Source organism: Tauraco erythrolophus, chromosome 1 (assembly GCF_009769465.1).
Source record: "Tauraco erythrolophus isolate bTauEry1 chromosome 1, bTauEry1.pri, whole genome shotgun sequence".
In the NCBI taxonomy this organism is placed as follows: domain Eukaryota; kingdom Metazoa; phylum Chordata; class Aves; order Musophagiformes; family Musophagidae; genus Tauraco; species Tauraco erythrolophus.
Window position 1 is genome coordinate 68,000,753 of NC_141465.1, and position 16,467 is coordinate 68,017,219.

Genomic DNA, 16,467 nt, shown 5'->3' on the forward strand with positions numbered 1-16,467 from the left:
GCAGAAGTATACGGAAAGTAGACGAACACCTGTTTTGAGGACATGATATGATGGAAAACCAGGATTGAGGAATATGGGATGAATAGTTAGGACAGTAAGTGTGGTATTTTAAACACAGAAGTTGGACTGGAGTACTAAGATTAGTCTGAAGCTCTGAGGAGCAACAGGAGATGTGCAAGAAGAGAGTATATAGGGTAAGATTTTGCTTTCTGCATCACAAGTTACCAAAAGCTATGAGGACAAACTACTAAATCAAAGCAAAAAATCTGGGCCCTCTGTAGTGCAGATGCAATATCCTGAGCCAGTCAATTCTAGGTCCTGTGATGAGAGGAAGTGAAATGTTCTAAAATAACCCTAAAATTAGAAAAACCACAGAGCTTGTTAAAAATGCCCATGCGCGTTTTATTAATAAAAACTAACAGTGCCAAGGTTAAACAAGTCAAACAATTATAGTCTCTTTATATTCCATAAAATATTACAGAAAAGTTTATTTGTGTTTCAATAAAAAGACTACTGTCTTAGAATAGGCAGCTGACAGTATTTGTGCAGTTAATTGTTTGTGAATAAATTTAAAAAGACTACCACCTGCCCTGAAATTCCTTTTATAAAAATGAACTATTAAAAATGATTGACAAATTTTGAGTTAAAAAACTTAAAACATTCTCTATATTTAATTTCAACTTTATAATAGATTACAGGAAGATGCTTATGAAACAAATACAAACATTTGTTTCAGTACATGTCTTTATATGATAGACTTATAAGTATGTAAACAACTATATAATAAAAAGTTTCCAAAGCCTGCCTGTAAGAAATCAGGCAAATTTTACCATAAGCAATAAATCATTCCAAACCTTCAAGACATTTTATATAGCTGCACCAACTGGCAGTAAACATTTGCCAAAAACTTTGTAATTCATATGTCTCAACATACAGTGAAAAGTATATAAACTTGATGGAATCGTAATGTTAGATATAATTTAAGGGAAAATAAGTTCACAATAACATTTCTGGAATTTAACAGGTAAAAAAGTAGGACGTATCTTTCTTGTTTGGTTCTTTGGACACTGCGCGATTTAACAAAAAACACTACTACATTAGCTCACTATCCCTCAAAAAGTGGCATAATCAAAATACACTCCAAATAAATTGCCATTCAGTGTATTCATTTTCCATAGAAGGACAGCATTTTATTTCTCAATGATGTGTCTACATTTTCTTTAGCAAACTTCGCAAGAACATTTGGGGCAAAATCCATTTTCCTTCAAGTAAAAAAACAAAAACAAACAAAAAACCAACCAACAAACCAAAACCCCCTAAAACAAGAGTAAATAAAGGCTCTGCATTAACACACTGGTATCAAAAACACACATCCACACCACATTTAAAAATATCCTACATAAAACAATCCTTGTTTGCTTATCAGAGGTGCAATTTCTAAACTCAGAACTGCTTACCAATATTCTCCTTGAGGGATGGGGCAAAGTAATTTGAGACACTTCTCCCTAGAACAATTTATTCCTGAAGCTTGCTGAATTTTAACAAAAAATAGTCTACAAGCAAAGGGCATCAGTCGTCATCATCGTTTTCATTAAAATCGTCGTCGTCGTCATCATCATCCCCAACATAAGAAACTGGTGTTTCAACTCTGGAGCCACTGTACTGAGATCCATTGGAACTTGTAGCCAACATCCCATCTCCACCATTGGAAAAGTCACTAGGAAAAAAAAGAAAAAAAAGAGGCCAGTTGGCATTGCTTAATGATTTTTACCAGTTTACTGTGCTCTTAAGTATAATCGTGTACCTATTCCATTCATTTAATGACTGCCACTGCTACTTCAGAAACTGCCTTTAATATATTCTAAGTTGTTTCTCAAAAGCAGAAACAGTTGAAGTAATTCTGAAATGGTTCTTATTATGTTTCTTCCTTTAGGTTTAATATAAAGATGAAAGCCTTTCATAGGCACTTAAGAACTACGCTTTCCAGCTTTCTTCTAAACAACATCTAGTGTTAAGGCCACACAGCTATCTAAGCCCTTTAATATTTTTATGTCACACTGAACACTTGCTTCACAAGTGAATCATGACTTTCAGAAGCAATCTTGATTCAAAGACTTAGAAAATCAAGAAATTAATAGCTTCTCCTTAATTCCTTGCTATTACATGGCAAACCATTGTTGCTACCCTGTGTTGTATTTTTAACCTGAAATTGTTTTCTCCTCATTATGCTTTTTTTTTCCTAGTTTAAGGAAAAAAAAAAAAACAAACCCCACAAACGAACCCACAATAACAAAAAAAGAACCCAAGACCTCTTCAACATCTTATATTTTTTCTCCTCTGTGAGTATCCCGAGACTGCAAATCCACTCCTGGATCAGCAAGTAGATTTAGAGTATCCACTTTCTTACTTGTGTTCTTTTCCACCAAAATACACATATGCATTGTAGGTATGGTCTGAAACATCTTGTTACCAGATGAATTAATTGTACTCAGAACTATTTTATTTTAATAGAGCTAGAACATTCCTGCCTCCATCATTACTTGCTATTTTGCCAATTGTTTACTTTCTCAACGGTTTGATAAACTATTAAACTTGGTCCCAAATTCCTGACAAAATGTTTTTCTAAATATCACAGGAATATCACCTCCGAATTGAAAGACATTCATCACTAAAAAATTGCTTTCAAAGGTATGTTTGCTAGTCATTTTTTAATCCAGCTAATGCACATAATCAATCATGCGCGCTATTATCGTATGGAGCTAATTCAATGGTTTGGAAGTCGATCATTACACAGAATGAAATTGCACGGGCATACTCTAGAAGCTCACAAGGAAAACATATCCAGTAAGACACTTTCAAAAGTTTCTGCTGTTCTGCACACTTATTGAAAAGAAAGATGTTAAGATAACTGTCTAGCTGTAGTTAGATGACTTATAATAGGTTCTCCATAATTATCTGCAGTAGTTTCAAAAACAAAGTAAAAAAAAGGTTATTCTTGTGTTCCTGTGAGCTTTGAAAGTACAAACCAAAAAACCTGTCTCCCCTCTTTTTGATAAAAATGGAAATGTATTTCATAAACTGTATCCTAGTAAGACAAATAAACAGAGATGGAGGCACTGGTAGCAGCATCTTCTGTATTCTGTAGACTTTCTTTAGAGAGCTTGCTAAACAAATTTACAGCCTTTATTTGCTTTGGCATCAATTTTTGGTACCAGAGAAGCTACACATGTTGTAGTCTCCTAATTCCATGAATACTTATACATGTGCTACAATTAAACATAATTTGTCACTCCCCTTTTCCAACCTTCTAAGAAACAGAAGTGATAAAAGTTCTCGTGCTTCTCACTAAGACAATGAACCACAGTCAGTCTCTTTTTCTACTGGTCTCTGGCTAGTAGTGGCCTATTCAAATTTCCAAGTCTTAAAAATATATGGGTTCTTTTTCCACTAACACCATGCTCATTATCACAGAAGGAACCTTAGTGTTAACAGCAGATTTCATGTACCATATAAGTTCTACTTCTCTGAAGATATTTTGGCAGGAGCTCAAAGTTCAGTTCAAGCTTCAGTTCCCTAGCACAAAACAGGCACTTTTTTGTGCCCCACACTTTTTTGGGCAACAAGAATGGGCTGGAGCATAAACCACACTCCTCACCATTGCCAGTCCCACACATCCCTGAGCTTAACTGTCTCCCTTCAAAGTTATTTCCTTTTTTTTTTTCCTTCGTGTTCAAGTAAGCCTGGCATCTACAAAAAAGGTTTATTTTTAAAAAGAAATGCTTTAAAAATGTAATTGCATTAGCCTTTTAAGCTAGATACTCATCTTTAGAAGGACCTCCTTCCAATTCTGACGGAAGGCAGATGGGTGAGAAAAAGCTGCCAGAAGACTATCTTCAGAGAACAAGAATAAAGCTGTACTTCCCTGTCTGAAGAAACCCCATCAATACAGGATTTGTGTCTTTAAACACAAACAGCTTAAGAAATGTCCTGAAAATTAGGACTTCCTTAAGAATTTCAATGGTATAGCAATTTCCTAAATAATTTACAAGACAGGGCCTGCCAGTGATGCTGACATAGACCACGCATCGTGGAAAGAACCAAAGTCATCTAGAACTTGCCTCTCCTCTCCAGCCTCATCTCAGCGCCTGCTAAATCATGGAACAGATCTTCCTGGAAGTTATACTGAAGGATACAGAAGACAGGGAGGTGATTAGGGACAGCCAACATGGCTTCACCAAGACCGAACTGTGCCTGACTAATATAGTGGCATTCTATGATGGAATGAAGAGCTACAGATATAATCTACCTAGACTTCTGGAAGGCCTTTGATACAGTCCCCCACAACATTCTTACCTCTAAATTGGAGATATGGGTTTGATGAGTGGACTACTGGATGGGTAAGAAATTGGCTGGATAGCCATGACCAAAGAGTTACAGTCAACAGCTCAATGTCCAAATGGAAATCAGTAACAAGTGGTGTTGCTCAAGGGTCCACACTGGGATCAATACTATTTAATAGTCATTAATGACAAACAGTGGGATTGCGTACACACTCAGTAAGTTTGTGGATGACACCAAGCCAAGTGGCGCAGCTGATAGCCTTGAGGGATGGGATGCCATCCAGAGGGACCCAGACAGGCTTGAGGATTGGACCCATGTGAACTATGAAGTTCAACAAGGCCAAGTGCAAGGTCCTGCACATAGGTTAGGGCAATCCCCAGTATCAGTACAGACTGGGGGGCGAATGGACTTAGAGCAGCTCTGAGGAGAAGGATTTGGGAATACTGTCAGACAAAAAAATTGGACATCAGTCGGCAACGTGCACTCACAGCCCAGAAAGCCAACGGTATCCTGGCCTGCATCTGAAGAAGTGTGGCCTGCAGGTCGAGGGAGGTGATTCTCCCTCTTTACTTTGCTTTCATGAGATCCCACCTGGAATAGTGTGTTCAGACCTAGGGTCCCCAGTACAAGACAGACATGAACCTGTTAGAGCAGGTTCAGAAGACTGCCATGAAAACAGCCAGAGGGATGGGTATTTCATCTCTCTCCTATGAAGACAAGCTGAGAAGAGTTGAGGTTGTTCAGTCTGGAGAAGAGAAGGCTCTGGGAAGATCTTATTGCAGCCTTTCAGTACTTAAAGCGCGCTTGTAAGAAATATGGAGAAAGATATTTTACCAGGGCCTGCAGTGACAGGACAAGGGGCAATAGTTTTGAACGGAAGAGAGTAGGTTTAGACTGGATATAAGGAAGAAATTTTGATAATGAGTGTGGTGAGACACTGCAACTGGTTGCCCAGAGCACCTGTGGATGTCCCATCACCAGAAGTGTTGAAGGTCTGGTTGGACAGAGCTTTCTTTGAGCAACGTGATCTAGTGAAAGACGTCCCTGCCCATGGCAGGGGGGCTGGATTAGGAGATCTTCAAAGATCCCTTCCAATCCAAACCGTTCTGTGATTCTAAAAACCATCCAGATTGGATTAATTGCATGACATGTACTGACTTTTCAGATAAGGTTAATTTCTGGACACAATAGAAACAACTGGTAGAAAATGAACACTTTTGCAGACAATTTGTTTAGCTAATCAGCTTGCTCCATTCTAATATTTGTTAACAATGTTAAACTTTTCAATGATACTTGACTCATTTTACAACTTAGTAGAGCTCACAGAAGGGCACCTTTTTGATTAATACGACAGCAAAAAGCTAGCGAGTAGTGACTGCAGAAGGAAGTGTCTTATTTAGCAAGACAAAAATAATAGTTAAGTTCAGAAACGACGTTATGTCCACATAAAAAAATAAAGCTTGTGGTTTATTACTCTACCAGCTTCTAATGCTTTTTAAAACCCAAAGATCAAAATCTTTTTTTAAGTTAGACACTAATGACCAAGGGAGAATCTTGTCTGAATTTTACCTTTAGGAAAGTATCTGTTTTCTTGTCACAAACTCAAAACTAAACAAAAATAATACATTAAGGATTAACACCAGTCTAATTCAATTTCTTTTCCACTATACAGGAAAAGATTTCTTTGGTGACACTGGTAAGAACCACCACTACTCAAATAAAAGTGATGTCTGAGAACAAACTTAAAATACATATCCATACCACATTTAATCAGAACAGAAGTCGTTTCATGAAGTGTTTAATCTCTGATTAAGTTTCTTTGATGATCACAGATTTTAAAAACAGCTAATTTGATCTCACCTGGCTGAAAATCTTGTGCCATTTGATGCAGAACCTGATGAAGATGTGACATATACACTGCTGATTGATCCCTGAGCCATTTCTGTAAAATAAACAATACGTATTTCAAGAATACTTCAAAACACACTCAACTTATTCAGTGGAAATGCTTAAACCTTTTAAAGTCTGAAAAAGGAGTCTTGTAACCAGAAGAATGGAACATATTGCTATACTATATGCAAAACAGCATAATTAAAAACCAAGAAGCTAATGCAACAGCAAAATTTAAAAATATATTAAAAATAATTTTATTTTGAAGTCAGATGTCTTCAGTATTGTTACATAATGAAAATCATAAAACAATATAAAATGGCGCCATGACCATGTTTGCAGTTAATACCTTCTGCATTTGCAGGCAAATCAACTATAAATACTGTCATCTTTAAAAAAATTACACACTGCAAAGATCTGCTTGTGCGGTATAATGCACAACATGGTTCTGGGGACAGTAACAGTCCATTCTCTACGAATCTCTATGTTATTTGTTCCCTAAGTTACACTAAAAAGCATATATATTTGAGAACTTGTTAGAAATCTTCACCACAAACCAGTGGAAATTAACTGGTCTTAGGTATTTTCATGTTTTTCCCTTGAGTCCCATATCAAGCAGGAAAACAAAACAACTCTTCTTGGAGTAACTAACCTGTCACATAGGGTTCCAGAGCTTTAGGAACCAAACTCCTTGCAATTTTTAGGTCCTCTGCTGAACAGCTTCCAGATTCTAGCCCACAAGCCATACCCATTCGTTTTAGTACTTCTATATCATCATGAATTTCAAAAGTATTGTCAAAATTAAATAGATATTCAAACCTGGAGAGGAAAAAATGTCTCTATTAGCTTAATTACTTTAACTACCTTTCCAGTTTCAGGAATTGCAGCATTTCGAAAGCTTAACATACAGTGTTAGTGACGTATCACATTAAGCAATCAAATTTTTCAAAATTTATGTATTTGATAGCAAGTGACTAAAACTGCAATTATACACACTATGTAAATCATTAACAGGTTTAACAGATACCGATTTTTAATTAAACATTTTGAATGTTTAATAATTTTTTTAATCCCATTCCTCTGCCTACTGTGTAATTTTTTTCATGTTTTTAAGCTTTTCTAGTAAGCTAATAGTGCAAATAGAAACCACCGCTACATTCAGCTTTTATTTAGCAGATGAAAACCCTAGCTTTTTGAACCAAAAGTAGAGAACAGCAATTCTGAAAACAAAATCTGTTTTCAATTCTGTTGGCTGTATTTTAAGCTAAAGGAAAACACTACTTGGTAAAGTACGATATCAACCTTCAGCAGAGCTGCCTTACTTTGCTTCAGACATCTCTAGATAGTAAGTCTTAAAGAAGTTACTAAATGTGAACACAATTATTCTGTTTATTAAAAAGCTCTGAAAGATTTTCTATTCAACATGAGTAAGTTTTACCTGTCTGAAATGCATGTTCTCCATCTAGAAAAGGCACAAGTAAATTTATTTGTATTTCATTTTTAACAAATCTAGAGGAACGCTTTAGCATGGACATAAAACTCTAAGTTGTACCAAAAGACAATTAGAAAGCTTTGTTAACTCACTTGTCATTTGAAATACTGCAGTCAATCACTGTCTTCTTGCTGGTGTTCACAATGATAAATGGCAAATGGATGACAGAATTGGAAGGTGGTGGTCGATTTGCCTGCTGTTCTGCTTGACGGTTTCGCTGAACAAGGTTCTTGAAGGCAATTTGCTAGAAAAAGCAATAGTTATATGAAAGTATGAACTAAACCTTCAAGATCCTGTTAAGAAAAAAAAAATCCCTCAGATAAAAAATACCAACAATGGTCTCAGTAAGTAAATACAGAAAAGGACAGAGAGTGTTCACCACATTCCTGCATGTGAAGATGCAAGAGACATAAATTATAGCAATGAAAATACAACACAGTAAAACTTGACTGAGGAAGAAAAAAAAAAGCACAATTCTACTAACTACATCAGTACAGATCCTTGATGGAATGAAGAGATAACGATGATTAGAAAAAAGGAATTTTTCTTATAGCATCCTACTTCCATCCTGTTTACTATTTCCTACTAGCTACTGCACTCCACAAGAACGGCTGAACGATTAATACTGTGGTTTTGCTGAAATTATATGATAAAAACAGTTAATGTTTGGGATTTGAATGTCTGATGTTAGGTTTCTGAATTACTCTACTAAGATTAGTAACTTTACTCTCGTATCTTAACAAAACTGCTTTTCAGAATGAGATGCTCACACTTTAAAGATCAGCAAATATAAGAACTAAAAAGTCAAGTTAACTATTAAAACTCAAGTTATAAATCCTATAGTAAAACTCCAAACTGAGAAAAAAAAAGTATTTTTCTGGTCATGGAATCAAATTAACTAAACAAGAATTAAAAACAAAATCCAAAGCCACCACAGAGGCTGATCAAAATCAGACAGCTGTTGAGATTGCTGTCCCACAGCTGTCTGCACTTTCTTTCTGCATGCCCTCCCTGACATTCTCATTCCTACTGTATGGGTAATGCAACTACTGAAGAATGCATTCTGGGGAACCAGTAGCACAGCGACTTAGAGGACAGACTACTGCTTCCCAGCAGATTAGGGGAAACCTGGGAAGGAGTTCAGCAACTGTTTCACAGTGGTTAAGCCACTTACACAGCCGGGGCAGCAATGTCCAAGAAAGGCAGACACAGAGCACTATGAGATGACCTCTACAGTCACAGAATTTTATCTATAGGCTCTTAACACAGAAAAACATTCTAGATATGAGAACTGAACTGGAAAATTCAGAGAGTACAGTATGCATTACAGCTCCTGTCAGCATAAATTCTGTTTAAACATACTTGAAACTGCAAAAGAATTCATCATAACTCCTGGAAGGTCGCTGGCTTCCTCAACAGCAATGGCCAACAGCATGGTCTCAGCTAAACTACAGTGCTAAATTAAAACTGCATGCCCCTTATGAAATTCACCTATAGTCTTCCTAGAAGTTTCCCATCCCTCACTGGGATAAAACAACAGGAATACAGATATAAGTTACCTTGCCCTATAGACAAGAGTACCTTGACTGTACCTGTAGAATGAGTTCTTGCAGTTGAGACTGTTTTTGCTTTATTCTTTCAAGTCTTCTCTGTTTCTCCACCTTAAGACAGATAAAGGATTGGATAGTTTGTTGGTTTTAAATACCGTTTTACATCAACATTTCCTCCCCTTTAAATCAATTCTATACCAGACAACTGAAGCTAGGACATATGATGTCAATCATTAAGGTCCTGCAGATAATTTATAGAGATACAACTATCAAGACTAACATCAGTAGTACTCATGGAAACTGTAACAAAGAGTAGAATTAGAACACCGGGAAATAAAGTACAATAAATTGGGGAGAGGGTAAAAACATCTTTGCCAACAGAAGTTATGCCTCAAAGAAATATCCACATTCTCTCAAGGAGGCAAAGAGTGTGTAGACCAGAAGGATCCACTTGATGTAGTCTACTGATAGTGAAGGTATTGGAGAAGAACCATCACAGATACTTAAAGAAATGAAGCTGTCAGGTAACCAAAGGATAAGTCCCTATAGTATTAAACACACACTAAATAATAACATAAAAGATGGGAGACAAAATGGTAGGAAATAAACTGCTTTTCCAGTGGAAGAAGCTCACCAGCAGATTCCCACAAGGACTTAAATTTACAGACTGTTATTCAAATGATAGAGGACCAGAATAAGGGGATGAACAGCAAGGTGACAATCTGCTGACAATGCTGGGCTATCTGGCAGAGTAAAAAGAGAACTCGTCACAAAGCTGACTCAAAGTGTCCTGTAGCATTGAGTGAATACATCAGAATTAATTCTTGTAAAAATAACGTAGCATGTGTGAGAAAACAATCTCATTCATGCAAATTTTAAAAATAAAATGACATTCAGTAGAGATGTTAAATTACAGTATCGACAAAAATATCCACTCAGTACACCACAGTGGCCAAAAATCTGAATAATTAGGCAAGGAACAGAGAATAAACCAGAAATTATCACTACATCAGTGTATGAACCCAGAATGTTTACATCTTGAATTCCGTAGCGTTCATATTTCAAAAAGACCATACAAGAGAGCAAACAGGATAATCAATGGTACCAAACAGATTCCATACAAGGGAATAATTAATAAAATTGGACTCTACAGAAAGGAGAATGAAATAATGAGGGAGAACATGGGAAATATCTATAAAACCATGAATAGGATGGAGAAAGTGAATAAGGAATACCCAAGTCACCACCACATTCATTCAAAAATAATAAAAAAAAATAAACAGACTGTTATTAGCTAAATATAGTATGTTCAAACACAAAAGGTATTTAATAAGAAGCTCCTAATGCACCTGAAACTCACTGCCACAAAAGACTCAATATTAAAAGCACACTTTGTGCAAAGTAAAAATTTGTGGAAAAAAAATTAACTGAGAGCTATTAAATAGAAGGATACTACATCTGCCTCAGGTTATGCCTGAACCACAAGTCACAGGATAAAACATCACTAAATACTTTCTCTAATCTTATACTCCTTCCTAGGTAACTGCTACTGTCAGGCTAGATACTGGATAGACAGATGGCTCCAGAGTGGAATGCAGTACTCCAGGTGAGGTCTCAAGAGCATCATCACAGAGGTATTATTTCTCTGGCACTTGGAGAAAACAATCTTCCCGACTCTTGAGCACCACTATTGCTATGTTGTAAATACTTATTAATCTTTCAGTTTGATTAACTTCCACTCTAAATCATTTCATGTATACTGTAAAAGCTGTGTCAGAGATGTATTTTTGACATAGAAGAACTAAAAAAAATTAAATATGTATTTAAGCAATCTGGAAGTTTAAATGTGTGTTCTGTAAATACAAATAAAATAAAGAGGCAAAAGGGACCATACTATTCTACTCAGTGATCTCAGAAGATCACATGCACATGTCAAATCAGAACATATTAAAGCTATAAACATTTACTCAAACAAAAAGCCACTGTGAATTTCCTAATACATATACCTCTAAATTCTGACATTCCTGAGCCGAGTTAGTAGGTAGACCAATCCATTTGATTTCCTTCTTCTCCTTAGAGATAATGTTCATGGCCATAAGGACATTTAAGGCATCATAGACACGTCGTCTAATGTTCTTCTGGTCATAAGCCTGCTGTAGACACAGTGCATTAATCAAAAACATATCAGTGGTAAAAATATTTGAAAATATATATATTACAGTAAATGGGTAAACTCAGGTAATGTCTGAACTGTATCATTTATCAGTAGGAAAAGAAATACAAAAGTCTCAAAAGAAATTTCTCTTCCCCCATTCAGTTCACACGTAATTGACCTCCCATATACTTACTGATTCATTTGGTGAAATGTGATTATCAGTGGTACTGAATTCTGCAACCAACTCGTCTGCCACCTCATTGTATGAGGTGGTTCCTTTTCTCTGTACCTTCTCACAAACCTTCATAGAGAAATGACGTAAACCCTTGCCATTCTTCTCTCCTTTTTTGTTCCGCTTCCTAAATATACGTATAATATATATTTTAAGAAGATTTGAACTTTGGAATGTTTAATGTCTCTTTTTCAAATACAGGCACATTGCTGCAAAAACCAAGCCTTCCCTTTTGTTCTGCTTCTCACCCCTTCCCAACACTTTTTCCTGTCGTTTTCTCCCCTACAATTTTCAATTTACAATAATTAAAAATTCTAGTATCTTGATGCTGAAACACAGTACAAATTCATCCTTTTGGCAACTCTGCTAGGTCCAGTAGCAGATAATAAGTTAACAGTAGGGATATTCCTTGAAGAAGTCAGTAAATAAAACCTTCCAATCTTCAAGACAACAAGGGATAGGGGGATAAATGCTAAACTATGAAAAGTGAATTAAAGGAGATAATAGGGTTTTGTTGTTGGTTTGGGGTTTGTTAATTTTTTTTTCTTGGGGTGGGTGGGTGGGTGGCGTGGTTGTTGGTTTTTGGTTTTATTTAAATAGTTCATCTAGTTTGACCAGAAGAAATTTGATTGATTGAGCAGTGTTCTACATAAATCAAATAACCACAGACAAGGTCCAATACTGGTTGAATTCACTAAATATTATACTATTACTAAACCACAGATTTGAAGTTATACAGTATGTGAAGTTGTTACAAAAGCTACGAAAGATGCAAAAAACATAACAAAGTTTTCTGTGTATCTTTTAAATAAAAAGCTCCTTTTAACTTGAGGAAAAACGTAAGTATCAACAAAATTAGCACCAGCAATGGAACCTCTCAATTCTCTACATCTCATTTTGCTATATAATTCCAAAGTAGAAATCTATTTATATGTAACAAGACACTGATGATAAAATTAGTTTTAAAGCAACTGTATTTAACAAGAGACCCTTAAATCCAAGCTTGCAAGAGAAACGTCATCAAAAGAACGCATTCATTCCATCTAATATTTTTTTTCCCAGTAAGAACTACATTCTTATTTCAAATGATACTTTGGGATATGCTTGTTCAATCTGAAACATTTTTTTTATTTTTTGGAAATACACCAGAAGAATAGAAATACCAAATTAAAAACTGAATCAAATCAGATAAATTTTTGTGTCCTTTTAGGTGCTAAATTCGCTAAAGGTAAGTAACATGGGAATATCCATCAGTGTTCATAGAAAATATTCTAGTTGTCTTTATGACAAAGGAGAGGGTATTCATTCTTGTGTGACTACACCTGGTTTTAGTACAGTATACTTTAAATGCTGAAGTGTTCTTGATGGAAAGGTAGATAGACTGTCTCTCTCTTACACTGTTAGCTTGAAGAGTACATACACTATCACAGTGAACATTTAGAACAGTTATTCCTTTTTTAAGTTTTATTTGCTCACCCAGCAGACCACGGTGAAGAATCTGCAGTCTGATTCTGTGATACAAAATGTGTGTTAGGTGTATGCGGACTTCCTACCAGGATAGTATTTGGCGCTGACGGTCTCTGAGGTGTACCAATAACCTACAATAAAGATAAAATTATTTGGAAAATGATCATTAAGTATTCAAAGATATTCAGATACTGCATTATTCAAATGATGCATTATCCAAACATGAATAATGGTTTTCTACCTACTTTATTAGATGCATTACATTTATACACACTAGCACAAAAATCTTCAGACTGTGTATTATATAGTTAGAGCACTGCCTAAGTAATGAGCATTTATGTTTTATCCTTCTTGAATAAGCTTTTCATGCTTGCTGTATTTCTTAGTACTGTTCTATGCTAACTTAGAAAAGATCAAAGTGCACACACACTCACTCCCCAAAAGAGAAAAGGGAGAAAAAGGGAAAAGAGGTGGGGGGTAGGAAATAAAGGTACAGTAAATTACAGTTAAAATACGAACAAATGAAACAAAATCTGAAAAATCACCAAAAGCAGAAAGAAAACCCAGAGCTGTTGCAGAAAGAAAACCCAGAGCTGTTGCAGAAAGAAAACCCAGAGCTGTTGCAAGAGAGGCCAAATTCTCTCCTGCAGCCAGCCTATCACTACAAAGTCAAAACCAAAATACAAGTCTGTTAGAGGTGAGAAAGGGTAAGGGGCCAACTTTCTTGATCACTGGAGTGAGTGAGACCAATTTAGGCAAAATCATTACATTCTGAACATGTTAGAAGCACACACTCAGCTGGTCACAGTGTTCAGCTCACAGGTAAGTAGCCCTGAAGATGTGCTAACTTGATCAGTAATACATACCTTCATTCATACACAGAGCCATGCTTTCCTCCCCAAGAAACTAGCTGAAGCAGAACTCCTACATCTCTGAAATGTTACAAATCTAACTTTCTAGAGAATACGGATTTAGGAAAACAAAATTATACCATACAGATTTCTATTTTGTAGAAAGATATGCCCACTTTTTGGGGGTACATTGACCTCTCAGTGGAAACAGTACCTGACATCAGGTAAGTGAAACAAACATCAAACAAACCTAAACTCATAACCACACACAGGCCTGCTATATTTTCCCTTCAGCCACACTCTGCCTCACCAACAAAATTCTAAGTTTCTTCCTCAAGCTAGCTTCAACAATTTAGCCTCAACAAGGATAAAATAGAAAAACTGAAAACCCAAACCAAAACATTTTATATGTGAAAGTTAAAACGAGCTAAAATCTGAATAACGTTTAAATGTAGAACACAAGAGGCAGTCTTGTGACTATTAGATGTCATGATTTCAGCTGCCTGGAAGGATAAATAGCTGCTTTTCTTCCCAAATAATATCTCTTCATATTATGCCACGTCTCTGAGTAGTACAAGTTTGTTACATCCACTTCTGACAGCTGGAAAATCTTAGGTCCTCCTTTGCCTGCCCTAGTTTACTTCCATACTTAAAATGTTTCTAATTCTTATGGTAAGTCAATTCATCTCCCCTACTACTTTTCATAACCAAAAATTCTGATAGTGGGAAACAGAATGAGGGTGGGGGATGCCAAACAGGCACAGGACACGTGAGCCAGCTGACTTTCTCCTCATGAAAAAAATACTATCAGTACTGCTACTGGCTGGTTTGGTTCACCAAATGTCTCGAAAGACTGTAAAAATCACTGGTGTGCTGTTCAAGCAATGAAGACAGTACAGAGAACAGAGGAAGGCTGTTAGCCAGTCTTTATTCCCTAGAACGCAGTTACAGAGGGCTGGAAGAGATGACTCAACATCTTGCTCGCAGAGGCTAAAATTAGAGGGTCCCATTCTATTCCCTAGCTTCCCAACTCCATAAACAGCCCCACCATCACCCTGGTGCCACATCTAGAATTTGTACAACTGTGCAGTAAAATGAAAGCCAAGCCAGTACAGGGGGAGGGGGTGGAATTACAGCTGGGAGAAAAACAAACCATTTGGCAGCAGCACCCTGGACCTCTACTGCGCTCAGTTGTGTCTTGAAATACTCAACAGTACAAAGGAATAAATGGAAGAGTGTACAAATTCACAGGCTCATTTCTAGAGTGGAAAATGAAGCCTGTTTAGTACATTCAAAACCTGCTCTGCGTTCCCATTCTAAATCACAAAAGTCTGCAAACTAGCTAGAATTATATGCTTTAATGGATCACTATTAAGGAAGGCAGTCTAGAGTTTCAGAATCTTCTAAGCAATTACTTAGTATTATTGACTCCTTAAGAGAAATGTTAATGCCTCTAACTTTTACTCACAAGTTCATAAATAACCACAACTTTGAGAAAAAAAAAGAGAATGAATGAAAAGAGTTAAGCAGTATTGAGTGACTGGGAACATCCTAAAATGCAAGCTTATAGATAGAAAGGATGGTTTTAGAGAAAACAAAGGGACAGGGGTGGGGAAAAGTAGAAAAAGAAGTGTCTGCTGTTTCTCTTAAGTTTCCTGATTTCAAAAGAGAACAAAATTACAGCTCAGCTCCTTAAGAACAAATAAGATCAGGACAATGGAGAAAAACAGCAAGGCAGTCCACGTAGTCCACTTCACTGTACTCAACAGGAAAACTTACATGGGGACAGTATTAGGAAAAATGATTTTGAAATCTGACTACTTAAACAAAGAATACAACCTCAGAAAATTAAGTACTTAACTATTAAAAACCTGGGTTTACCGCTCAAAGTTTAGAAAGGTGAGAAGGGCCACAAACTCAACTCTGCTTCTCAAGAACGTTTTGTACACTGGCAGAAAATTCATCTCCTCTTAATCTTCAGGGCTCTGTTTTTTTTTATATATTTTTTTATAGTTCTTGCTATCCCCTTCAGAACTGTAAAGTCAATGGAAATTTATCCAAAATTTCTCTATAATATATAGACAAAACAAAACTTCCATCTCTTCTTTAACAACGTACAACTAACCATCTAAGTTTGTACTGATAACAGTCAATACAAATATGCTGATACAGGCCCTTTCTTTCACAAAAATATTAACGCTAATATGTTCAGAGTGAGACTTAAAGTGCTGAAAAAATTATGATTGCAATTATGTTCATTTCCCACAGTAATCATACTAGCAAAACCACCATTAAGAGTAGTTATTGTTTCAGAATAATTTTTTAAATAATGTTACCATGTAAAATTAATCATTGATAATACAGAGAAGGATTTGTCAATTTAAACTTGTGATGGAAGACACAAGCATTTATTTTACATGTATACAAACAATGTTGTAAACAATTTACTCATTGAAAGTTTAAAAAAGCATCAGATAATTTGTAATTTC

The 16,467-nt window shown here is 36.1% G+C and overlaps 1 protein-coding gene across 3 annotated transcripts in view; it reads right to left on the reverse strand.

Moving 5' to 3' along the window:
- Window positions 1–395: 395 nt before the first annotated feature.
- TFDP1 (transcription factor Dp-1) overlaps window positions 396–16,467 on the reverse strand; it is a 47,187-nt gene continuing 31,115 nt past the window's right edge. For 2 of the 3 annotated variants that reach the window (XM_086619750.1, XM_086619743.1), the window contains exons 5-12: window positions 13,137–13,258; window positions 11,622–11,787; window positions 11,280–11,426; window positions 9,316–9,384; window positions 7,816–7,967; window positions 6,884–7,050; window positions 6,202–6,283; window positions 396–1,717 (exon numbers count right to left, since the gene is read on the reverse strand). In XM_086619750.1, coding sequence (XP_086475876.1) covers window positions 1,570–1,717; window positions 6,202–6,283; window positions 6,884–7,050; window positions 7,816–7,967; window positions 9,316–9,384; window positions 11,280–11,426; window positions 11,622–11,787; window positions 13,137–13,258 — 1,053 coding nt within the window. In that variant the 3' untranslated portion in view covers window positions 396–1,569. The remainder of the gene's footprint in view (window positions 1,718–6,201; window positions 6,284–6,883; window positions 7,051–7,815; window positions 7,968–9,315; window positions 9,385–11,279; window positions 11,427–11,621; window positions 11,788–13,136; window positions 13,259–16,467) is intronic. The other variant, XM_086619756.1, reaches the window with a different exon arrangement.